The 26,101-nt window shown below is 42.0% G+C and overlaps 1 protein-coding gene across 1 annotated transcript; it reads left to right on the top strand.

The window, feature by feature from the left end:
• Positions 1–395: 395 nt before the first annotated feature.
• LOC123628193 (heparan-sulfate 6-O-sulfotransferase 2-like) lies at positions 396–5,090 on the top strand. The gene is made up of 4 exons (XM_045537835.1): positions 396–850; positions 1,700–2,218; positions 2,915–3,017; positions 5,007–5,090. The coding sequence occupies exons 1-4, from the start codon at positions 423–425 to the stop codon at positions 5,088–5,090; spliced, it is 1,134 nt and encodes a 377-aa protein (XP_045393791.1). The 5' UTR covers positions 396–422.
• Positions 5,091–26,101: the final 21,011 nt, after the last annotated feature.

The raw sequence follows: 26,101 nt of genomic DNA, 5'->3' as shown, positions 1-26,101 counted from the left end.
CTTCCTGCAGGCACAGAGCTTGGTGTGGGGGATTCAGCAAGAAGAGAGGAGGAGCAACTAGTCTATGCTCTGAAAACGCTCAGATTCCCATTCTGTAATGCTTTTTGGTCATGCTTTTTTTTTTTTTTCATGCTGACTTACCTTTTCAGAAAATGCCCCCGCTTCCGTTGGCGAATGGAAATTGGCAAAGAGAGAGGGAAAAGGTCCAATTTGCGCCTTTGCTATTTTAGGGGAGGTTGAAATAACGAGCCAAAGTGGAGCGATGCGCTCACTGGAGTGACCTCCGTTTTTTAAGACAGGAGAAAACCCAAGTCCTCCGCTTGTGAAGTGGCTGGAGCTCTTGGGCGTGAGGCATTATTATATAAATTCAAGCTCCAAGCTCGCTCCTGATCCTTAGTACCCTTAGTTGCCTGAAGGGGGGAATGGCACTGCCTGCGTGTGCAGTCCGGGCGCTCGGGCAGCCGCTGCAACCGGAGCGAAGAGCGCCCGCCCGCACCACCTGTCCCCGCCGGCATTCCAGAGTAGAGGCCGAATTGGCAGAGAGCCGGCCCGGGTCGGTCGCCGCCTCAGTCCGCGCGGGTCCTCCTAGGGGTGTGTCTCACGGATTCAACTCCCGGCCGCTTCTGGACGAGCCCCTAAAGGCGTCTTCCTCCCTGACGGGAGCTGAGTGCGCCCCGCTCTTCGCGCTGCTGTCCCGAGGCCGCCGCAGGCGGATGCACGACCTTAGGCGACGCTGGGACCTGGGCTCCCTCTGCCGGGCCCTGCTCACTCGGGGCCTGGCCGCCCTGGGCCACTCGCTGAAGCACGTGCTCAGTGCGATCTTCTCCAAGATTTTCGGTCCCCTGGCCAGGTACGTTCTAGGCGAAAGCGGGGATCGCGCTCCCTGGCTAGGGTGGGCAGGGGCAGTGCGGGAAAGGAAGGTAGCCTCGAGGGGAGGGAAGGGCGCAAAGTTCCAGCTAGCCAGTGGTGGCTGGGCTCGGGGGCTCGGGGGCTCCCGAGGGGCGCGGCGCGCATTTGGCCACGCTGCGGCTTTCTCGCCGCCGTTCCGCGGGCACCAGCAGCACAGCGTCTCCGCTTGCAAGTGGGGCTGCCGGCGGGCTCCTTTCCCCTGGGGAACTCTGAACGCCCGGCTCGGAGCTCACTCGAGACGGCCTCCCGGGTGGGCAACCGGGCGCGGGCAAGAGCAGGGCTTCGGGGGCCGTGGGGAGAGAGCCCGCGAGTCGAGCCGGCAGTGGCGTGCGCACCAAAAGGGAACGGGGCAGAAGAGCCGGGGAGAGTCCGGTGGTCGAAGCGGGATGGGGACGGGAACCACCGGGAGTGGAGCGAGACGAACGGGGGCCCGGACCGGGGGCGCGAGTAGAGGAGTGGGGCGACGGGGCCAGGAGGGGTCCCGCGGGTACGAAAGCCCGCGAAGGGGCCATGGGGAGCTCCGGCAAGCTCCGGCGGGGGGAGGGGGCAGGCGGCCAGCGGGAAGGAGTCGGGGTGGGGGTGTGTGTGCGGCAGAAGCCACAGCGCTGAGCCTGCCGGGAAGAAAGGAAGCGGGGAAGGGCGCCGCTGTTGCCGCCGCGGTGGAGTACTCGGTGCCGAGAGGAGGGGGAAAGGGGCGCAACGGCGGCTCCAGGGGGAGGGGGCGGTGCGGGGGCACGGTGAGCACGGGCTGAGCCGCGGGATTGACGTAACGAGCTCGGGTTTCCCCCAGCGTCGGGAACATGGATGAGAAATCCAACAAGCTGCTGCTGGCTTTGGTGATGCTCTTCCTATTTGCCGTGATCGTCCTCCAGTACGTGTGCCCCGGCACAGAATGCCAGCTCCTCCGCCTGCAGGCGTTCAGCTCCCCGGTGCCGGACCCGTACCGCTCGGAGGATGAGAGCTCCGTCAGGTTCATGCCCCGCTACAATTTCACCCGTGGCGACCTCCTGCGCAAGGTAGACTTCGACATCAAGGGCGATGACCTGATAGTGTTCCTGCACATTCAGAAGACCGGGGGCACCACTTTCGGTCGCCACCTGGTGCGCAACATCCAGCTGGAGCAGCCGTGCGAGTGCCGCGTGGGTCAGAAGAAATGCACTTGCCACCGGCCGGGTAAGCGGGAGACCTGGCTCTTCTCCAGGTTCTCCACCGGCTGGAGCTGCGGGCTGCACGCCGACTGGACCGAGCTCACCAGCTGCGTGCCCTCTGTGGTGGACGGCAAGCGCGACGCCAGGCTGAGACCGTCCAGGTGAGTGCGCGCCCGCGGCCAAGCGGGGCCCTGAGGCGCCGGACCGGGGCCTAGGCGGGCTGGGGGCCAGGAGGCGCGGTCGGCGGTTGCTGGGGACCCCGCGCGCACCTTGGCGTCCCGGCCTTTGCGCCCTGGTTGGGCAGGCGCTGGGTTCCCGGGAGCGCACGTTCGCCGCGCTGTGGCCACCTCAGGAATCCCTTCTGCCCTGGCCCGGGACGGCCAGTCTGTCTGTCTGCAGGTTGACCTGCGCGGTGGTTGGGAGTGTGTGAGTGGGAAGCGGCCTGTCAGGCCGAACGAGCGCCCCACTGGCCGCAGCGGGACAGGGCACCGCACTCAGACTCCGCCCTGGAGAGCCCTAAAGAACCGCGCTCTGCGCGCAGCGTCCCCCGGTCCCTTCTCTCCTCTCGTCCGCACTCTAGTTCCGAAGCTTCCTTTACACGCTCTCTTCCTCCTTTCTGCGCCTGCATTTTCTTCCTCCTTTTTTTCTCTTCTTTTCTTTTTTTTTTTAGCTTCTTTTATTTACCTTTTTCTCTCTCTTTCCCTCTTGTGCTCCAAATCTGCTCCTGGTTGCTCTCTGTTTCCTTCTCCTTCCGTTTCCCTCTCAGGCTTTCCTTCTGACTCTTTCTCTCTTACCCTTTCTGTTTCTCTCTTCCTGCCTGACTTTGATTGCCTCTCTCCTCCTTTTACCCCCTCTAGCTGCGCTCTCCCTGGGCGAGTGGGTGTCCCTCTGCCGCTGTTTTCAGACACCCAGGGAGAGCTTGTGGCTCCCAGGCTCACGCCTTTCACTACTTGGCTGCACGTGAGGCATCCGCGGTGCTTTGGGAGTGCGAGGGGCACCCCGGAGGCCGGATTGAGGGGCGGGCTGGGACGCTGCCCAGGACCCCTCTCCGGCCCCCCTCCGATCCCCCCTCACTCCCCTTCCGCTATGAAGAGCTTTCCCTGATATACTAAAAGAACCTGAGCCCCAGCGTGGGGCGCCGCCAGCCCAGTTTCTGGGAGCCTGCGGCTGATACAGAAAAGGCTGATTTATGAATAGTCTGTAGCCAGAAGCTGGAGCATTTTCCTCCCTCCAGCCGCAATGTCCGGTTGCTGGAGGTCATGGAGTGCTTTAAGGGGGTGGTGGGGGTGCATTGGGGTGCAGTTGCCCCAGCCAGGGCTACTGTTTCACCAGTTTCCCCAAAACAAATCTGGACTTGGACAGGGAGTCCAGGGAGTAGAGAAGGTGAATTGAGTTGCCAGGGGGCCTCTGGACTGGTGTCTTTGGTTGGGCAAGGACATGGCCATGCTCCCTGCCTCCCCATTTGGGTGACTACAGGGGCACTCTAGGCTGCTGCTGCTGCAGTGGCTGGCTGCCTGCCTGGACCCCCCATGGGTGGGGGCATTCAGTGTCCTGGACCAGGGGTGCTTTAAGCAAATGGAACTCTGTGGCCCTCTGACTTTCTGGTCGCCAGTAAGATTTAGAGGAAACATCACCCCCGCCTCCCTTCCTCACCTTCCCTTCCCTCGGTTTACAGTGTCCCCTGTCAAATGCTGGAATTCTAGATGAATCTGTTGAACTTTGAGTTCCTTTCCAGCACTAACAGATTTCTTTTTTTCATCCCAAGAAAGCCTTAGTTAGCCCCAGGAAGGTGGCTGCCTCAATCTGTTACAAGAATTGTGTAAGTCATTGTCACAACAAGATTCTGGTGTTTAAGAAGCTCCCAAACAATTTGGCAATATTGAAAATAATTTCTCATGCTGACAGAGCTTGTAGGTGTAGTGATGGTGGAAATACTAAAAAACATCTTTAGGGCAAAAGTAGAATTCCACAGCCACAGCTGTGGCAAAGAAATGAAAACAAGGTCTTGGTCACCGTGGAAGTCATAGCCTTGCCTGGATTTCCACAGGGCATGTATGTCTACACCAATTCTTTTGAACATGTAGGTCAGGGTGTGACATCTATAAACACATTACTAATGTGGTCTAGATTATCTATTTGGTAGCCTCTGGCAGGTTCCTTCAGACATTCTCCATAAGATAACCAGGACCCCCTCAAAGCCTCTTGGATTGTCCCCAATTGAAGCAATATGATTTGAAATGAAATGGAATTTTCTTTTCTTGGTCTTAAAAGGGTGAGACCACAGAGCCATCTAGTCTAATCAACCACGTTTTAAAAAGTCAGAGTTATTGGATTTTACAATATTTACACAAATGAAATAAAATTAGCTAAGAAACACATTGTCACCTCAAGGGCACCTTTTTTTAGTTCATTCCTCCCTGCCCTCCTGCAGAAATACTCATCTTGAAGAATAGTGATAGCCTGAGGGTTCCAGAATTTCCCTGAATGTTGACAGATCCCTGCTTGCAGGACCAGTTCTGTGAGTTCTGATGATCTGTAAGAGCTAAGGTGTGCATGTGTGTGTGTGAGAGTGAGACAGTGCGCGTTTGTGAGTGTGTATGTGAGTGTGGGAGGTGAAAATTTACAGGCAAAGGGAGCTGCACTGGCCGTGATTTGTGAGGGTAAGGAGCTGTTGTCTGGAGATGAAGATAGCTGCTTTCAGGAGTCCCTTTGTTAGAGTAGTCTCTCTATGCTAGCTGGTCAGTCTCCGTCCTCTGCTGAATTGAGGGGAAGAGCAGCCCCGTCTGTCTAGCCTGGGAGTTCAGACACCTGGGCCTTAGTTCTAGGCCAGCCATGAGCCAGCTGTGTGACCTTGGATCAGAGCCTGTGTGGAGAGTGTGTTCAGTTTATGATGATCTTTCATTCCCTTATCTCTGGCATTTCCCTGTAAACTTGCACTGTCTTTGGCAGGAAGACAGAGTGGACGAAAGTATCCCCATTTATCAGATGAGCATGAAGAGCAAAGAGGCTGAAGGACTTCCCCAAGGTCATTGAGCTCTTTAGTGGCAGAGCAGGAATCTGACTCTAATTCTGTCTGGCTCCACAACCTTTACTCTATTGACTGCACCTTGATGAACAAGGGTTTTTGCAAAAACACAGTGAGATATTTCACATTAGTAATTACCACAGAGTGAATAGTTAATAAATGTTAGCTGATGTTGTTATCACCCACATCGTCACCATCATCAGCAATTTTACACATGTGAGTCTGGATGAGAGGTTGGGCCAGGGTTACCACACCCATTGGGAAAAGAACAGATTTCTACATCCCTGGGGCATTATGCTCACCAGGAGCGAATCTTGTGGCTAGATTGAAGAGGGGTCTGTCATTGCCATGTTGGGGATCCCTGCAAAGGCTGGATAAGCATCAGTAGGCACCCTCGGCTGGGACAGGAACCACCTCCTGACTCACAGCCATTCATCCACATTAGAGGGGGCATAAGAGGCTGTCGTGGCTGTAAGCCAAGACCCTGAATCCTGCTCGTAGTGCTACATTTGAGATGCTTCCCTGCCTCTGCCGATGGTAAAGTGCTTGGGTGATATATAGCTGCTGAATAGAAACCACTGTGATCATGCTGCCTGGAGAGGACAAAGAGAGAGAGAGCACGCTCTTGGCTGGCAAAGGGCTCAAGTTGTTTATTAAAAATAATATTTCTTTAAAAATATTAGGAATTGCATTTCATCCATCTGTCTGCCAATATGTTGTTTGGGGTCAGAGCAGGGTCCTGCTCATTTTAGAATTTCTGAGACCATTTTTGAAAATGTATCAAAACATTGTTGTTCACCAGCTGTTTAAAGTCCCAAATTCTGCAGGCTTTTCTCAGGACAAATTCCCTCTGTTTGTAGCCAACTCTATTGTGCCATTTGTTCTGTGGGAGGAATTCAGAATTGGGCCCAAAGAAACTGCACTAGCCCCCGTTCTTCTCTAGGTACTGTGCTGGCTGGCACACATGGAATGGGGGGGGGTCAGGATCTATGGCTATACAAGTCAAATAATCGGATCATCTTCATGTTGCATTCTAGACTTTTAGCATCTCTAAATTTTTCAGCAGTCATCCGGCAGAGTAATTCATTGTCATGTAAAATCCAATAGGATATCACTGACAGGAAAGGACTAAAAGGTATTTGTTTAGATGGAGAAAGCTTTTTTTTTTTGGTCATTCTTGTTGTTGTTGTTGTTTAATGTGGTAAAAGCTTTCTTTTCTTTCCATTTCTTTTTAAAAGGTGGCTCTATTTTGAAAGAGCTTAGAACTACAGAGTGCATGTGCCTGATCATGCCTCACATGCCCACACTCCCACTCCTTTTCTTTCTTGATTTTGCAGTAAGGCAAGATGACACGACAGGCTCATGGTATGGGATGAGGCAGCAAGTAAAGCAGCGCTGGCCGTGTGGTTCATCAGGCTGTAGGCTATCGGGCTTTCAGCTCTGAGGATGCATTTCTTCAGCCATCTTTTTTTTTTTTTTGAGACAGAGTCTCACTCTGTTGCCCCGCCTAGAGTGAGTGCTGTGGCATCAGCCTAGCTCACAGCAACCTCAAACTCCTGGGCTCAAGCGATCCTACTGCCTCAGCCTCCCGACCGGCTAATTTTTTTCTATATATATTTTTAGCTGTCCAGATAATTTCTTTCTATTTTTAGTAGAGATGGGGTCTTGCTCTTGCTCAGGCTGGTCTCGAACTCCTGACCTCGAGCGATCCACCCGCCTCGGCCTCCCAAGTGCTAGGATTACAGGCCTGAGCCACCGTGCCCGGCCCTTCAGCCATCTTTGATAAGAACTGTTGTACCATCCCCCCTGTTTCATAGAAGAGGGGGACAAATCTACTATGATAACATCTGTAGAACAGCAACAGTATTAGTTAGCATCTTTGCATGATGGCAAACCTGTTGTTAGAGTCCTGACAAAGCTCGTAAGTTCTCAGGTAGTACGAAAGGCTACGCAGAATCCTCTCTTAATAATAATTTTTAGATTAGTGCTGTTACTTGGCAATTAAAATGCTAGAGCCTCTCTTTTATAAATATCAGTCGTCAACTGAGGTAGTATGAAATGACATTAAAAGAATAGTCATCCCTTTTTTTCTGTCATTCTTTAAACAAAATTTTGTGAAACTGCCCATTATATTCCAGGAAAGACACATCATTCTTGCTTTCACAGAGCTTTCAGTAGAACAGGATAATTTGGTACTTCAGATATTTAATTAAAAGGATGGATTTTGTTTGAAAACAATTTGAAAATTAATAACGTCTTTTAAATGTCATACATTTACCAGAATATATTTAAAAATAGAGAAAAGTACATCTATTACATTGTAGTTTAGGTCTAATCAGCAAACCTGGTGGAGTAACTATTATGTCCCCAGCACGATGCTAGCAGTCGGGGAGATTAGAACCAAGACAAAGCCCGAAAAGCCAAGCACACCATCTTCAGCCTCAAGTCCATAAAGATTAGGATGTGAAGTGCAGAAATGTGTAGTGTAGACAGGTGGTCCTGGGGGAACTCTGGATTTGGGGCAAGGTGTTTCCCCTCCCTTGGCCTCAGCGTATCCTCTGTAAAATGGGAGATTTAAACGAGATGTTTTCTAAGGTCCTTTCCTTTCTACAGTGTGAGGAACAGGACAGAAAAAGGAGAGACCCTTTGAAAAGGCCTCTGGGAATAATAGGTGGGTTGTATTTAGAAGAAAGGGAGCATTGTGGATGGGCGTGGCATCCTCATGGCATTGTGAGGTCCAGCAGCCTCACCTAGCCAGGTCTGGCCAGAAATGAGAAGGTTCATGCTTGGGGAAATAACGGTTAGGGAGGTGGGTGGGGTGAGGACCCGGAGTGGCAATGAGGAGGTTGAACCCCAGTGAGGATAAGAAGCTCCTGCATGGAAAGAATATAAAAAAATGTCAGAAGTAAATGAAGACTGGAGTATAGTTAAAGCTACCTCCTTGATTTCTAGTCTGGAGTGGAGGTGGTACCATTGACCAAAATGCAGCTGTTGAGCAGGGGTCTAGTTTGATCTGGGAGGCTATTAAAGAGTCATGACTGGTCCCTGTTGCCTAGACTTCTAGTGTACAGGGCTTATAATGAGGTGAGAACTGGGGCTCTGGGGGAGGTTAGGGCTTAGCTGTACAGTATATATGGGAATCCGTGAACTCAGTTAATCTAAATTCATAATTGGCATTATTATTTAAATAATAGCTATAATTCACATATGAGAAGGAAAAGGATTTTGAATAAAGAAAAGATTGACAGTTATGATTACATGAAAATGAGAAATGGTCATCTGTCAAAAAAAAAGCCAGAATGATAAGGCATATGCCAAACTGGTGAAAATATGCACAATTACAACAGACAAAAAGCTGAAATCTTTGCTCTACAAAAAACTCCTGTGAATTGATTAGAGAAACAAAACACATGACCAGTTTACAACATGGAACCCACAACTAGTTTGCAGACATAGAAAAACTGTTTCATCTCACTGGTACTAAAGAAATACAAATTTAAACATTTACACATAGGGTACCTTCTTTGCCTCTCTAGTTAATCCTGATTAAAAAAAAACAAAACAAGACAAAGATTAACATACATCACCACTAAACAAAAAATGTTAGTAGCCAGTACTGACAAGGGTGTGGTAAATACCGTAAGTCTCATACATTGTTGGTGGGAATGTAAATTTGAATGATCCTTTTAGAAAGAAATTAGATAAAATAACACAAAACATTAAAAATATTTATTTCTTTGACTCATAATTTGTTTTGTGGAATTTTGCTGAAAAACATAATCTTATACATGCTTTACATTCATTCACTCGTTCATTTATTCATTTATTTATTCAACAAATATTTATTGAGTATCTGCTGTCATGTGCCATGTGTTGGGGGCACCATGAAGAACCAGGCAGATGTGGCCCTTGTCTTTGTGGAGTGGGAAACATAGATGTGAAACAAGTTATTAGTTACTTAAAATTGTAAGAAGTGCCATGGGGGAAAAGTAAAGGATGCTATGAGAACGTACACTAGGAGGCTAACTGATGTTATTATAAATGCAACAAATTGGAACCAATCTGAACATCCACATAGAGGAGAATGATTTGAGAAGTCTTGTACAACCACTTGAAGGATTATTACAAAACCATTTAAGTGTCCTTTTATAAAGTTTTGAAAATTGCTGGTGATTTAATGTTAAAAGAGATAGAAAATTATGGACCCAGTATTACTACAGCTATGTTAAAGTACAAAGAGAGTGGGAGAAAGAAATCATCCCACCCCTCCCAAATGTAAGCATAAAAGACAGAGGGGAAGAAAAAATACCAGGATATCAATATATTTATTAGTGATTTCTTATTCTGCTTTTCTAAAGGTTTTGAATTTCCTTTATGAGTATGCATTACTTTTATAATAAAAGTAAGCATTAACAATTTTTTAAAATAATGTTTTACTATAGCTGTGATAAATTACACTTATGTTTACTTTCTTTTTTTTTTTTTTGAGACAGAGTCTCACTCTGTTGCCCAGGCTAGAGTACCGTGGCATCAGCCTAGCTCACAGCAACCTCAAACTCCTGGGCTCAAGCGATCCTACTGCCTCAGCCTCCCGAGTAGCTGGGACTACAGGCATGTGCCACCATGCCCAGCTAATTTTTTCTATATATATTTTTAGTTGGCCAGATAATTTCTTTCTATTTTTAGTAGAGACGGGGGTCTCGCTCTTGCTCAGGCTGGTCTTGAACTCCTGATCTTGAGCGATCCTCCGGCCTTGGCCTCCCAGAGTGCTAGGATTACAGGCGTGAGCCACCGCGCCCTGCCTGATGTTTACTTTTTGCTTCCTGAAGACTATGGCTGGATATTTCATTAGCCTCTTGATATCCTGGGAGCCCTTAATGAGCGAAGCAGCCTCAGCCCAAATAAACCATCAGACTGAAAGACAGACATGGTAAGTCAGGTATCGGCTGCTGATTTTTCTGATAATTGGCTGTTACCATATTCCCACACAATACATGGAACTCTTATACCAGTACAGTATAGAGATATTTGGGCGAATTGCTATTGTTTTTTCTTCAGTTATAAATTGTAACTTTTCACTTATAAATTATGTGGAAAAGCAAGTTAATAGTGGTACATAGTTGGAAATATAAGGCTTATTCTCCTTAGCCAGAAGCACCCAAAATAGTCTGGACTTTGGATCTTCATGAGCCTCCTTCCTAGTGAGTTTATACCAGGGCTGATGGTCTGGGTGGAAGAGTAAAGTCTTGGGGTCGGTAAAGGGCTACAGTTCTAAACATCCATAACTGAAAGCTTAGATCAGTTAGTGCATGTAGTGATCTCATCCAGGAAAGAAGGGGTGAGTTCCCTTTGCTGGACAGCCTCTCCCTAGGGCAGTTTCACTGCATAAGAGCATTACCCCCAGTTAACCATAAACTAAGTTGCTTACAAAGTTCATTCCCCAACAATTCTGGATATCTGGGGGGGCTACTGTATATACATATGGTGAGATGCATAATCTTATTGTTGAAACTCCGCTAAAACTACATCCTAGGCATAAGTTATTTTGATGGTGTAAAGAACATCCTTCACAGTTGAAAAGCTAATATTGACATTCCAAGACACATAAAATGAGATATTTAGTAATTGACTTTAGAAAGGAAGGTAGGAATGGGAATTTCTACCTTTCTATTAAAGGATAATGAATAATCCACTTGATGGTATATGTCATCTAAACAATGTCATTGTAAGCTTAGAGAAATATTTGTCTAAACTTTAGTAAAATATTTATTGGCAAAAGAGCTTTTCTCGTTTTACTAGGTATTGAACTTTGCAGATATTCAGTTGATCTTATGGCATCCCATTTGTTATTTCTGCCATTTTGCCTCTAAGAACAGTGTTGAAGACTTTGACACATTTCAGAGCATTACACTAAATAAATCTGTCTTGCACATTCCACTGTGCTTTTTTTGGAATATTATAAATATTCAAATATAGGCACACATGTAGATTCAAAATAAAATTCAATACATGCAAATTCTGCATAAATTCCATATTTATAACTTAGCAATAGTTTTGAACTTGTTATCCTATAATATAAATGTATCAAATATGAGCTCATGGGAATTACCAATAAATATATTTTTGTGATTAAACTATGGGCTCTTTTTCAGTCAAATTTAAGCTTCAATTTTGGGTTATATTATAAGAGAATAATTTGCACTTCATTTACTCTGAATTGTCAAGAATCGTGTTCTTCCCCGATGTAAATGTCTGCAAAGAGGACTTCTTATTCAGTTTGATTGCTTTTTAAATTTTACTAGTGGAGATGCCCTAGTGAGCCTGAGAGAATTGGTCTGTTTCTTGTGAAGAGTTTAGTCCTAATGAATCACTTCCGTGCAGTTTTCTGTAGGAATACAGAACAATTGAAATGTGCAGTGTATTGATTTACATCAAATGAATTTGGCCTGTGTGCACATTCCTTGCATTAAATGACTTTCTCCCCTAACTATACTAATAATGACAAACCTTCAGTAAAGTATTAACTCCAGTTCACTCCTGGAGATCCTTGGGCTTTTGCTAACTTTTTACAGGAGAGTGAATGCAAGCAAAGAGTGTTTAGAAATTGACTAGGGTGACCAAGTTGCAGCAAGACAACCCAGAAATACTTTAAAAAGGCCCTTTGATCATGGCAGCCAATTCCTCAGTTATTACAATAAATAGGAGTTCACTAAACTCACCAGTTTTTTTTTTTTTTTATTTTTTGAGACAAAGTCTCGCTCTGTTGCCTGGGCTAGAGTGAGTGCCGGGGCGTCAGCCTAGCTCATAGCAACCTCAAACTCCTGGGCTTAAGCAATCCTTCTGCCTCAGCCTCCCGAGTAGCTGGGACTACAGGCATGCATCACCATGCCTGGCTAATTTTTTCTATATATATTTTTAGTTAGTCAGATAATTTCTTTCTATTTTTAGTAGAGACAGGGTCTCGCTCTTGCTCAGGCTGGTCTCGAACTCCTGACCTTGAGTGATCCTCTGGCCTCGGCCTCCCAGAGTGCTAGGATTACAGGCGTGAGCCACCGCGCCTGGCCTAAACTCACGAGTTAAAAGACATAGATAATCACAATGAATGAAAATACAGAATCCAGCTATATGCTCTATATGAGAGACAAAGGAAAAACACTGGAACACAAAGAACATAGAAAGTATTGGATTGATAAGCTATGCAAACGACGAGAAGGCAGCTGATGTAGCTATGTTGATACTAGACAAAATAGACTTTAAGGCAGAATCATTATTGGGTATAAACAGGATCACTGAATAATGATTAAAAGTTCAATTCTTTGGATAACAATTCTAAACTTGTATACATTTAACACTGTACTTTTGAAATATATAAAGCAAAAATTGGCAGAGCTGTAAGGAGAAATTATGAAATCTACTGACTTTTTTTCAGAAATTGATAGGCAAAATGAATAAAAGATGGATAAGGATACAGAAGATTTGAACAATACTATTAACAAGCTCAATATAATGGATACACACACACACACACACACACACACACATGCACACACACACATATATTTGTACCCACTTGGAAGAATACACATTCTTCTCAACCACATATGGAACACTTTTGGAAATAGACCACCTACTAAGCCTTAAGTCTTGAAAAACTTCTGTGAATGAAATATCTTGTAGACCATACTGTCTCTCCGTATGGAGTGCTTAAGCATTGGATGTTGTGACCAGTCAGGCAGGAACAAGGGATTGGGTTATACCTGAATGCACGTGAAGAAGCATTAGCAGTCTGATATATTTGGAAGTATTACCAATCCTTCACTGACCACATCGAGTTTCTTAATTTACATGCAAAAGTGAAGAACTCCAAGACTTAGGCAAAGAGTAGTGCTGGAAAGTGATAGTTTGACCCCAGTAGCTTAGCCTGATTTTCTATGAAGATCTGTTACTATTTTGGGGTACCTACTCAGGCAGGTCCTGTGCAAGGGGCATAACATACATTTTCTCATTTAATCCTCAGAAAACCCTCTGAGGTCGATGTTTTAAAAGCCCACTTAAAGATGAGAAAACAGAGAATTGGACAAGATATATAACCTGCCCAAATCTGCACAGCTAGACAGTATTGGAGCTGGCATTTAAATCCAATCAGGACAACTGGCCTGTCTGCTACATTTTAATGTCTACTAAATTCTCAGGCGAATCTCCAAAAGCCTTTATCTTTTTTGTGGTTGTGTCTATACAAGCTAAGTGGAATGGAAACCTGAAGTAACTATCTGGAGATATCAGGATCCAACATGTTAAATGATTTTTAAAAAGCACCTTTAAAAAGTTTAATAAAAATTACTCTTTGAAGGTGAACTCTGCAGCTCTTTTTTCCCCTTTTGTTTTATTTTATTTTTTTTGAGACAGAGTCTCACTCTGTTGCCTGGGCTAGAGTGCCGTGGCATCAGCCTAGCTCACAGCAACCTCAAACTCCTGGGCTCAAGCGATCCTCCTGCCTCAGCCTCCCGAGTAGCTGGGACTACAGGCATGTGCCACCATGCCTGGCTAATTTTTTTTTTCTTTCTATTTTCTTTCTATTATTTATTTTTCTTTCTATTTTTAATAGAGATGGGGTCTCACTCTTGCTCAGGCTGGTCTCGATCTCCTGAGCTCAAGTGATCCTCCCGCCTCAGCCTCCCAGAGTGCTAGGATTACAGGCGTGAGCTACCACGCCTGGCCAGTTTTTTCCCCTTTTAAATAACATTTAGATACCCAAATTATTTCAAATGCCTTCAACACTGATTTACACAGAAGAATGATGTTTTGGGGGAAAGAACAGAGTTACGTTAGAGGAAAGATTCGTGTTTTTTTTTTTCAGATAAGGAAAATGAGGACCTTAACTGTATTTTAATTTGTGCCCCATGTGGACTGCGAATATGGTGCACACACTATGCAAAATTTGTAAGAGGCCAAAGCATTTCGCTCCTTCTGGAATCTTGGCAGTTGTCTCATTAGCAATGTCTCTTGCACTGCTTTGACCAGTCGTGACCTGTTTCTATAAATGACCATAGCTTTTTTGCTGCGTTTGGTCTGTGTAGACAGACTTTGGAAGGTAGTGCAAATGAGTTCTGCCAGGGCAGCTCATGCAATCTGGGAACAGAGGAGCCAGTGAAATAAAGATACTTTCTCTTAAAACCAAGGAGGCATCCCAGAGAAAATGAATCCTGAAGCCTACTCTTATCCCAGGGGCTTATCATGAAGTTAATAAGAATGTATTTAGTTACTGAAATAGCCAAGCGAGAGTAGCAAATTCCCATGGGAGTGACCATTGTCTCCCTTTTGGAAGAGGCAGCTTTTAGAAAAGTGCTATTAAAGAGAATATGCAAATTAGCATGGACTTACCAGCCTGGCAGGCATTATTAGTGTGGGTGGCAAAGAAATTAGATTGAAGACATGGAAGAATGGTAAAAAGACAGCCAGAGGCCAGTGTGACCTTGGGCTGATGGCCACTTCAGCAGATGCCTGATGGCTGCGACTTTGCTAAATGGAAGATTAACTAGCAAAACATCTTGAGGATTGATAAAGTGTTTGAACCTATTTGCCAGAAACTCTATAGGCAAAAATACTTGCTAATTTTGTGATTCGTTGTGCTGAAAGTGGTATAGTATGTTCTAAGAGTGTAATAGGCCAGCTACAGCTCATTAAAGCAATGTTGAAATAAAGCATATTGGGGTGAATGATGCATAGTAGGCTATTTATGAAAAATTACTTCAATAAAATGTTAACCAACATGTAAAATGATTTTTATGTATAAACATGCTATAAGATTAATGAGAGGTAATTAGACTAATATGAGACTATGAAGCTGAAGCAAGGTTTTTGTTAAAAAACTGCATTATTGAACAAAATGTTCTGTGCATATTTTTCCTTTTAGGTAAAGAGCCATGCTTTACATTTACCTCCCACAGTTTATTCTTTGTGACTTGTAAGCAAGTAAAAAAAAAAAGAAAGTGATCATTTTAGCATTAGTATAGCATTTTACAATCTTCTGGAAGCTTTTGTATTTATCGCCATATGGGTGTACATTAAATCTGCATCTCCCTCTCATTTATATGTATATGAAGATATAAAGATATATACATGCACACACAAAATAATTAAGCAAGTGATGTATGTTTGACAATGTTTGGTGACTTAATGCCAATTAGAAGGGGTAAAAAAAAAAAAAAACCCTTGCTTTCCTAATCCAATTGTTCCCATGTTTTTTTGGTTTATGCACTTAAGGACAGAATCCATTTAAAGTGCCAGAATTTGCATACATGCAGCTTTGAGTGAGACTTCTATATAATCCTGATGGTCTTGAAAAATTATTAGTGAGGAGTTTAGAGAGATAGATGTCATGAGATCCATTAGGGTGAGACTTTTTGGTTTCCTCCTGCACGGGAAGGGGGTGTGCTTTAGATATGGGGAGAGCTAAAGGTATGTAGCTCAGCTAGACTGTTTAATGCAGCCAGATTAGCTCATCTCATCTCAGTGAGGGTGTCTTGTGTTGCAGCCACCTTGCCTAATGCCATTGTAGGAAACTGGCTCATAATTTTCCGGGGTTCAGCTGAATGCTAAGTGAGAGGCTGCATACAGTATTCATATGCATAGAAGTTAGCAGTTGCATTTGACAAACTCTCCCCTTTTAAAAAATTTGGTTGGATTGGAACGAACAGGGTTGTGATGCTCTCCATTGAATATCATGTTTGTTTTGCTTTTAAATCATGGTGATGTAACCATTATTCATTGTAGGAAGGTTATGGTTCTAGTGTCCTGGGACTGGGTGTAGGGTCTCAGGTTGTGACCTTTGGCTGGGAATGTCTTCTCTAGAGAATGCCTCAGAGGTCAGGTTTCCATGCGGACTGCAAACAAGCCTGGGACCACAAAGTCCAGCTCTTCTGGTTTGCTGGGATCTGACTGTAGGATGCAACACTTTCTGGTTACAGAGGGGAGTTCTGTATGCAGTAAACGTGCCAAGATGGAGAGATCTGAATGCCACAAAGCCCAAGGTGTGCACACCCATATTGTTTGGATCTCGGTTTCATATCTTGGTGGTCTCTGAATTTAGTTTAGCACAGGAAACTTAGGAAGAATATAAACATTCTCCCACAACCTCAAGGAGGTAGAAATACTGAAGAAATGGTAGGAGTTACAATTGAAATGTCAGGAACTGAAGTTGGGTCTGAGAAAGAGAAACACCATTGCCTAAAGGATAAATTATTGCCACAATTAAAGGGCAGACTGTCTCTTAGTGACTCTGGCCTCCCCTTCCCAGATGGAGCCACTGCTGTGACTGCATTTGCCATGGCTGAAGAAGCTCTGGGGACCATCAGTGCATTCACATCCGTTTCAGGGTCCTAGAGGGAGGCGCTTGGCCCCATGCAAACAGTGGCAGCTTTAGTGGTGAGAACTTCAGAAGTCTGGGCCACTGGTGACTTCTAGCTTGGATTTCTGGGGCACCAGGATTCTGCTGGATGAGGAGTGAAACCTGGCTTGGGGTGCCTTCTATGATTCAACACAATTCCCTTGAGATGGGGTAATATTTCATTCTTTTTTAATGCTGAAGAATATTCCATGGTAAGTGGTAAGTATATACCACGGTTTCTTTAATCATTCAGCCATCGAAGGATATCTGGGCTGATTCCAGTATGAATAAAGCTGCTATGAACATCCATGGACAGACTTTTGTGGAATGATAAGTATTCATTTGTCTAAGATATGTGCTCTAGAATGTACTTCCAGGTCATTTGGTGATTACACGTTTAGTTTTATAAGAAACTGCCAAACTGTTTTCCAGAGTGGCTGTATACTATTTCACAGTTTTAGCAGCGATGTATGAGTGATCTGGTTTCTCTTCATCCTTGCCAGAATTTGATGTTGTCACTATTTTTTATTTTTAGTTATTCTGATAAGTGTGTAGAAATGTCTCATTGTGGTTTTAATTGGTTTTTTTTTCTGATGGTAATGATGTTCAACATCCTTTCACATGCTTATTAGCCATCTGTATGTCCTATTTGATGAAATGTCTGTTCATGCCATTTGCCTGTTTTCTGATTGGATTCTGGTTTTTTTATTTTTTTATTGTTTTTTTGAGACGGACTCTCACTCTGTCACCTGGGCTAGAGTGCTGTGGCGTCAGCCTAGCTCACAGCAACCTCAAACTCCTGGGCTCAAGCGATCGTCCTGCCTCAGCCTCCCAAATAGCTGGGACTACAGATGCACACCACCATGCCTGGCTAATTGTTTTCTATATATATTTTTAGCTATCCAGATAATTTCTTTCTATTTTTTAGTAGAGACAGGGTCTTGCTCTTGCTCAGGCTGGTCTCCAACTCCTGACCTCAAGCGATTCTCCCGCCTTGGCCTCCCAGAGTGCTAGGATTACAGGCGTGAGCCACCGTGCCTGGCCTGGATTCTGTTTTAACTGTTGAGTTTTGAGTATCATTTATATATTCTATATGTTAGTCCTTTGTCAGTTATGTTGTTTGCAAATGTTTTCCCTTAGTCCATACTCTGTCTTTTCCTCTTCACATGATATCTGAACAGAGCGAAATGTTTAATTTTGATGAGGTCCAATTTATCATTTTTTTTCCATTTGTGGATCATGTTTTTGGTGTTAAATCTTAAGAATTTTTTGCCTAGCCTTAGGTTTTAAAGATTTTCTCCTAGGATTTTTTTCTATAAGTTTTGACTTTTACGTTTAAATTTATGATACATCGTAAAGCTCTTTTCTTACTTAGAGTCATTGCACACACTATAATGTTCACCCTGTTAAAGTATACAAACACAGTGGTTTTTAATATATGCACAAAATTGTGTAACCATCACCTCTGTCAAATTCCAAAATGTTTTCATCACTCCAAAAAGAAATCCATAACCATTAACAGTCACTGCCCATTCTTTTCTCCTTGTAGCTCCTGACAACCTCTGATCTGCTTTCTGTCTCTATATAGTTGTCTATCTGGACTTTTCACATATATGGAATCTTATAATATTGGCCTTTTGTGTCTTGCTTCTTTCCCTTAGTATAATGTTTCGGAGGTTTGTCTATACTGTAGCATGGATCAGTACTTCATTATTTTTTGTGACTGAATAATATTCCATTATATGGATGTACCATATTTGTTTATCTGCTTATCAGTTGATGGACATTTGGGTTATATCCACTTTTTGGCATTATGAATAATGCTGCTAGGAACATTCATATATAAGTTTTTGTATGAACATATGTTTTAAATGGTCTTCAGTGTGTATCTAGGAATGAAACTGCTGGGTTGTGTATGGTAAGTATCTGTTTAACCTTTTGAGGAACTGCTAGATTGTTCTTCAAAGCAGCTACATCATTTTATATTCCCACCAGCAGTGTATGAGGTTTGCAATTTCTCCAAATCCTCAACATTTGTTACTACCTTTGTTTTTATTGTAGTAAAATACACATAGCATAAAATTTATCATTCGTGACATTTAGTATATTCACACTGCTGTGTAACCATCACCACTGTCTAGTTCCAGAACATTTTCATACCCCCAAAATGAACCCTGTGCCTATTAAGCACTCACTTACTCCCTGTTCCCCTCTTTCCCCAGGCCTTGGTAATCTGCATTCTGTCACTGAATTTGCCAACACTGGATATTTCACATAAATGAATCATGCAATATGTGGCCTTTTGTGTATGGCTTCTTTCACTTAGTGTGAGGTTTTCAAGGTTTATCTGCATTGTGGTACCTGTCATTTTGATTATAGCCATCTTATGGGTGTGAAATAATATCTCATTGTGGAATTAGTTTGCATTTTCCTGATGGCTAATAATGTTGAACATCTTTTCATGTGCTTATTGTCCATTTGAATATCTTCTTTGGAGAAATGTCTGTTCAGGTTCTTTGCCATTTTTTTTTTTTTTTTTGAGACAGAGTCTCACTCTGTTTCCCAGGCTAGAGTGCCGTGGTGTCAGCCTGGCTCACAGCAACCTCAAACTCCTGGGCTTAAGCGATCCTTCTGCCTCAGCCTCCCTAGTAGCTGGGACTATAGGCATGCGCCACCATGCCTGGCTAATTTTTTTCTCTATATATTTTTAGCTGTCCATATAATTTCTTTCTATTTTTGATAGAGACGGGGTCTCGCTCTTGCTCAGGCTGGTCTTGAACTCCTGACCTCGAGCCATCCTCCCGCCTCGGCCTCCCAGAGTGCTAGGATTACAGGTGTGAGCCACCGCGCCTGGTCCAGGTTCTTTGCCATTTTTAATTGTGTTATTACTTTTTCTTTTTAATATTGAGTTGTGTTCTTTGTATATTTTAGATACAAGTCCCTTATAAGACTTATGCTTTGCAAATATTTTTCTCCCATTCAGTAGTTGTTGCTTTACTTTCTTGAATATGTCCATCGAGGCACAAAAGTTTTAAATTTTGATGAAGTTCAATTTAACTTTTTACTTTTGTCTCTTGTGAAGACTTTGCCTAATCCAAGATCATAAAAGTGTATTCCGGTATCTGTTTCTAAGAGTTTTATAATTTTAGCTTTTACACTAAGGTCCGTGATCTATTTTGAGCTAATTTTTGTACTTATTGTAAGAAAGGTGTCCAACTTTATTCTTCTCTATGTGGATAAAAGTTGTCCCAGTATCATTTGTTTAAAAGACTATTTTTTTAATTGAATTGCCTTGGTATCTTTGTTAAACATCAATTGTCCATAAATATTTGAGTTTATTTCTGGATTCTTAATTCTATTTGACTCATCTATGTAACTATCTTAATGCAAATGCCACAGAGTCTTGACTAATGCTGCCTTGTAGTTAGTTTTGAAATAAGGAAGTATGAAATGAGTCCTTTATTTTTGTTTTCTCTCTCTAGATTGTTTTGGCTATTCTGGGTACCTGGAATTTTATTGGGATTTTTAGGATCAGCTTATCAATATCTGCAAAGAAGTCAGCTGTGATTTTGTTAGGGACTATGTTGAATCTATAGATCAATTTCAGGGAATGTTACTATATGAACAATCTTTAAATCCATGAACATGGGCTGTTTTTTCCATTTCTTTAGGTTTTCTTTAATTTCTTTTAATATTGTTGTATATTTTTTGGATTGTAAGTTTTATGCTTCTCTTATTAAATTTATTTATAAGTATATTACTATTTTGATGTTATTGTAAATGGAATTTTATTTCATTTTTGGATTGTTCATTGCTACTGTATAGAAACACAGTTGATTTTGAAATATTGATCTTGTACACAGCAATTTTGCTGAACTTATTTTTGAATTTTTAGTTCTAATATTTTTTATTGTATTCCTTAAGATTTTCTTTATACAAGATCGTGTCATCTGTAAATAGATAGTTTTTCTTCTTATCCAATATGGATGCATTTTAATTCTTTTTCTTATATAACTTCCTTGGCTAGAATCTTCAGTGTAATGTGGAATAGAAGCAGCTAGAATGGGTTTCTTTATCTAGTTTCTGATCTCAGGGGGAAAGCATTCAGTCTCTCACCACTAAATATGATGTTAACTCTAGATTTTTCCTAGATACCCTTTATCAGATTGAGGAAGTTCTCTTTTATTTCAAGTTTCATGATTTTTTTAGGTTAGTGAATGGGTGTTGGATTTTGTAAAATGATTTTTCTCCATCGTTTGAGATAATTATGTTTTTATTCTCTTTATTTTTTTAATTTTTTATTGATACATAATAATTGTACATATTCATGGATTACATGTTACATCTTGATATAAGCATATAATATACAATGATCAAATCAGGGTAACTGGGACAAGATTCACCTAAAACATTCATCATTGCTTTATGTTGGGAGCATTTGAAAACTTCTAGCTATTCCGAAATATAATAAACTATTGTCAGCTATAGTTGCCCCATTGTACCAGTGAACATCAGAACTTCTTCCTTCTATTAAACAGAATTACCCCTTCACCAACATCTCTTCATTACCCCATCCCACCACCCTGATCAATCTCTAGTAGCCACCATTCTATTCACTACTTCCTTGAGATCAACTTTTTTTTTTTTTAGGTCCCATATATGATTGTGAAAACGAAATATTTGTCTTTCTGTGCCTGGTTGATTTCACTTAAAATAATGTCCTCCAGATCTATCCATGTTTCTGCAAATGACAAAATTTCCTTCTTTTTCATGGCTAAATAATATTCCTTTGTGTACATACACCACATCATTTTTATCCATTCATCCCTTGATAAACCCTTATGCTGATTCTGTAATTTATTTTTTTGATATAGTGTTTTACATTAATTGACTCTCAGGTGTTAAACCAACGTTGCATTCTGTTGATAAATCCCATGTGGTCCTGGTGCATAATCTTTTTTATATGTTGCTGGATTGGATTTGCTAGTGTTTTGTTTTTGTGCATCTATTCAAAGGGGATATTGGTCTGTATTTTCTTGTGATGTCTTTCCCTTGTTTTGGTATTAGGGTAATAGGGGTCTCATAGAATGAGTTGAGAAGTGTTTTCTCCTCTTCTCTTTTTTGAAAAAGTTTGTGAAAGTTTGGTGTTAATTAAACAAAATTTTTTTTGGTATAATTCACCACAGAAATTATCTGAGTCTGGGTTTTGCTTTGTGGTAAGTTTTAAAACTTTAATTATTAATTATTTTACTTTTTAGAGTTCAGTTCAGATTTTTCTTTCTTTTTTCTTTTCTTTTTTTTTTTTTGAGACAGAGTCTCGCTATGTCGCCCGGGCTAGAGTGCTGTGGCATCAGCCTAGCTCACAGCAACCTCAAACTCCTGGGCTTAAGCGATCCTCCTGCCTCAGCCTCCCGAGTAGCTGGGACTACAGGCATGCGCCACCATGCCTGGCTAATTTTTTCTATATAGATTTTTAGTTGGCCAGATAATTTCTTTCTAGTTTTAGTAGATACGGGGTCTCCCTCTTGCTCAGGCTGGTCTCGAACTCCTGACCTCGAGCTATCCACCCGCCTCGGCCTCCCAGAGTGCTAGGATTACAGGCGTGAGCCACCGCGCCCGGCCCAGATTTTTATTTCTTTTTCAGTTAATTTCAGTAGTTTGTGTCTTTCTAGTAACTTCATTATGTGTATTACCACGTTTGTTGGCATACAGCTAATCATAGTATTACACTATAATCCAATTTATTATTAAAAGATGGTATTAATGTCCCTTTTTCATTCCTGATTTTAGTAATTGAGTCTTTTCTCTTTTTATTTTTGTTCAATCCAGGTTTTGTTGATTTTGTTGATCTTTTCAAAGAACGATTGTTTTTTGTTTTCATTGATTTTATCCGTTCTTTTTCGACTCTAAATTCCCACTGTAATCTATAATTTTTCTTTTCATCTGCTTACTTTAGGATTGGTGTGCTTTTCCTTTTGCAGTATCTTATGAAAGTTATGTTATTGATTTGAAATCTTTCCTCTTTTAAAATACAGGAATTTATAGCTATAAAATTTCCTCTAAGAATGACTGTAGCTTCATCTCTTAAGTTTTGGCATCTCTTGTTTTATTTTCCTGTATTTCAAATCATTTTCTAATTTCCCGTGTGAGTTTTTCTTTGAAATGTGATGCTTAATTCCCACATATTTGTGAATTTTCCAAATTTCCTTCTAGTTTTATTTATTATTTCTTTCTAGAATTATTTATAATTTCATTCCATTGTGCTTCAAGAACACACATTGCATGATTCATCCTTTTTAAATATATTGAGACATGTCTTATGGCCTAACATATGGTCTATCCTGGAGAATGTTCTGTGTGTATTTCAGAAAACTGTATTCTGCTCTTGGTGGTAGAGTACTCTATTGCTGTTTGCTAAGACTTGCTGGGTTTTGTGCTGTTTGACTTCTCTTTGCTTGTTGATCTTTTTCTAATTGTTACATCCATTATTGGAATTGGGATATTGAAGTCTCCAATTATTATTATTGAATTATCTATTTCTTCCTTTAATTCTGTCAGTTTTTGCTTCATGTATTTGTTGGATCTGTTGTTAGCTGAATTTATAATTGTTATATTTTCTTGATACATTGTTCCTTTTGTCATTGTAAAAATTTCCCTCTTTATCTCTACTAACATTTATTATAGTCTGTTTTCTCTAATATTAGCATAGTTATTCCATAGTTCTTATAATTCTTATTTTCGTGGTATCTTTTTTCTTTCTTTTTACTTAAGCTCTTTCTATCTTTGAATATAATGTATATCTCCTGTAGACGACATATAATTGGACCTTTTTTTTAAAAATTCATTCTGGTAGTCTGTACCTTTGGATTGGATTGTTTCACCCATTCACACTTAACATTATCACTGACATAGCTTGATCCCTTTTACTTTTGTTTATATATATATCTCATGTCCTTTTTGTTGCTCTCTTCCTCTTTTATTGCTTTCCCTTGTATTAAGTGAATATTTGCTAGTGTAACATTTTAATTCCTTCAATTATTTTCTACTGTATTTTGTTATTTTTTTCATTGTATGCTCTAGGGCTTAACTATACATTTTAATTTATCAGAATCTACTTCATATTTATAGTAATAACTTAATTACAGTTACATCTAGAAATGTCTCTCCTAAATAGCTCTGTTTCTGTGGTGTTATTGTTATAAATTTTACATCTATATATGTTACAAACCCAGCAGTACATTGTTGTAATTATTATTTGATGAAATTTTATGTCTTTTAAAGAAGGTGAGAGAGCAAATATATTTATTGAGTTTATTTTAAACCATTTTATGTACCATTACTTGTTCTCTTCATTTGTTTCTGTGAATTTGAGTTACTATTTTGTGTTTCCTTACTCCAGGACAGCCTTGCTCACACCCACCTCTTTTGATTTGTTATTGTCAAATATATTAAATGTTTATATTTTATGTGCCCAACAATAAAATTATATACATATTATTTTATAATTGCTTTTTAAAATCTGTTAAGAGAAAAAAGGGAAGAAATATGCATATATACTGTCTTTTATTCTTACGTAATTATTTCTATACGAGCTTTTTTTCTTTCATGTGGACTTTAATTACCATCTGACCTTACTTACTTTCAGCCTGAGGACTTTTCTTTATTATTTCTTGTAGTGCAGAACTGGTAGCATGAGGTTCTCTCAGTTGTTGTTTATCTGTGGATGTCTTTATACATTTTTTTTTTCTTTTTTGAGACATAGTCTTGCTCAGTTGCCTGGGCTAGAGTGCCGTGGCATCAGCCTAGCTCACAGCAACCTCAAACTCCTGGGCTCAAGCGATCCTCCCGCCTCAGCCTCCCCAGTAGCTGGGACTACAGGCATGCGCCACCGGCTAATTTTTTTTCTATATATATTTTTAGCTGTCCAAATCATTTCTTTCTATTTTTAGTAGAGACGGGGTCTCGCTCTTGCTCAGGCTGGTCTCGAACTCCTGACCTCGAACGATGCACCCGCCTCGGCCTCCCAGAGTGCTAGGATTACAGGCGTGAGCCACCGCGCCCGGCCGAAATTTCCATTTTTTTATTACAGTGCTTTTAGGCTTAAACTTCCCTTATGCTATTATAAACAGTCAGTTCTTTTGGGGAGAGCTTTGGAGCTCTCTATTTTTATGGCCTGGCTTTCTCTCAGTGTACAATCTGTGAGCCATTGCTATGGAGTTGGAGGCAAGGACAGGGGTCTGCTTCTCTGAGACTGACACTCATTCTTTAAGAACAGGGCATTCATGGAGTCAGCATCCTCTAGTCTCCCCAGTTTGCTTCTCCTGATATGGAACCTTTTCACTAATAGTGAGGTGAAATGATGGTTACGGGGCTCAGTGTTCTTGCTCTGTGATGCCTAGAGTAGAGTCTTTACCCTATGACTGGGAACATTGTTGAGGAAGGGAGCCCCCTGACTTCTGGGCCACAGTAGCCTGGAGTTTAGCCTCTGCAACAAAGAGCCAAGCAAGGCTTTTCTGGGGAGACACCATAGCTCTTGACTGGGAGCTGGGGATTGTGGGAGCCTCTTCTTGTCAACACCCATCTGTACTGGCTCCGCTGGGTGAGGGTGAGGGTGAGGGTGAGGGAGCAGATCATGGCTCAGGTGCCACAGATGCTCCCTCTTACCAAAGGTTAGTAGATTTTGTTGAATAAATCTCTCCTCATTTGCTATCTGCATTAAGGATTATTTCCAGAGACATTAAATGGCCATTTTATTTTATAATTTTCACCAGTATGGTTGTTTCACTGCAGGTCAGATCTGCAGAGCTCCTCATGCTGCCATCCTGGAAGCGGAGCTCTAGTAACTGATTGTTGCAGTATTCTTATGATGACTGCTTTAAAAATTGTCTCGTAATTCTGGCATCTGATTCATCTTGGTGCTGACATTAGTTGATTATTTTTTTTCATTGAAGTTATAATTTTCTTGGTTTTAGGTATGATGGGTGATTTTTTTATTGAATCCAGGACATATTATACATTATGTTCGGGGACTCTGGGTCCTATTTAAATCTTTTATTTTAGCAAGCAGTCTCCCTGTTTAGGTTGAGCATGTAGGTCTTAGCCTACTTTTTTTGGCTGTAGTTCCATTGGGAGTTTAATTTTCAGAGCCTTTGTAGTGTTATTTTGGTCTACTCTATTTATCTAGTATTATTGGACTCTCCCTTGTCTCTGTTGGTACTGCCTGAGAAAGCTAAGGGCTTTCCCCAAGCCAGGCCCTTGGGTGTCTTTTGGTCCAGGAGGAGGAAGGGGGTATATTAGGATTCCCCTTACCAGTATCACCCCAGCCTGGTGTCTCTGGGTTGGAGAGGAGAAACTTGGGCCCATGGGGACTAAGAGGCTTCTTAGACCTGGTTGCTTGCTGTAGCTGTCCCTTTTGATGGCTCTGCCAGGCTGCCCCTCTGTCTCTAGGCAAGAGAGGAGAGTCTCAGGCCTGTGGGGACAAAATAACTTTCAATAAGGGGCTACTTACCATAACTGGCTTCCTTTTTTCAGTTCTATACACCCACCCTTGATGTCTCTGGGAAGGAGAGGAGAGTCTTAGGCCCATGGGGACAAAGAATTATCCTGTATCCAGCCTTTTCCTATGACTGAGTA

This window comes from Lemur catta, chromosome X (genome assembly GCF_020740605.2).
Source record: "Lemur catta isolate mLemCat1 chromosome X, mLemCat1.pri, whole genome shotgun sequence".
Classification (NCBI taxonomy): Eukaryota; Metazoa; Chordata; class Mammalia; order Primates; family Lemuridae; genus Lemur; species Lemur catta.
Note: the sequence above shows the minus strand (reverse complement) of the source record. Positions and strands in the feature narration are given on the sequence as shown.

Excerpts from the sequence above, each read along its gene's own strand:
- LOC123628193 (XM_045537835.1), top strand. The coding sequence starts at position 423 with ATGGCACTGCCTGCGTGTGCAGTCCGGGCGCTCGGGCAGCCGCTGCAA. Across the intron at positions 851-1,699 it reads ATTTTCGGTCCCCTGGCCAG|CGTCGGGAACATGGATGAGA; the intron begins GTACGTTCTAGG and ends GGTTTCCCCCAG. Across the intron at positions 3,018-5,006 it reads CTTTCACTACTTGGCTGCAC|GAAGACAGAGTGGACGAAAG; the intron begins GTGAGGCATCCG and ends TGTCTTTGGCAG.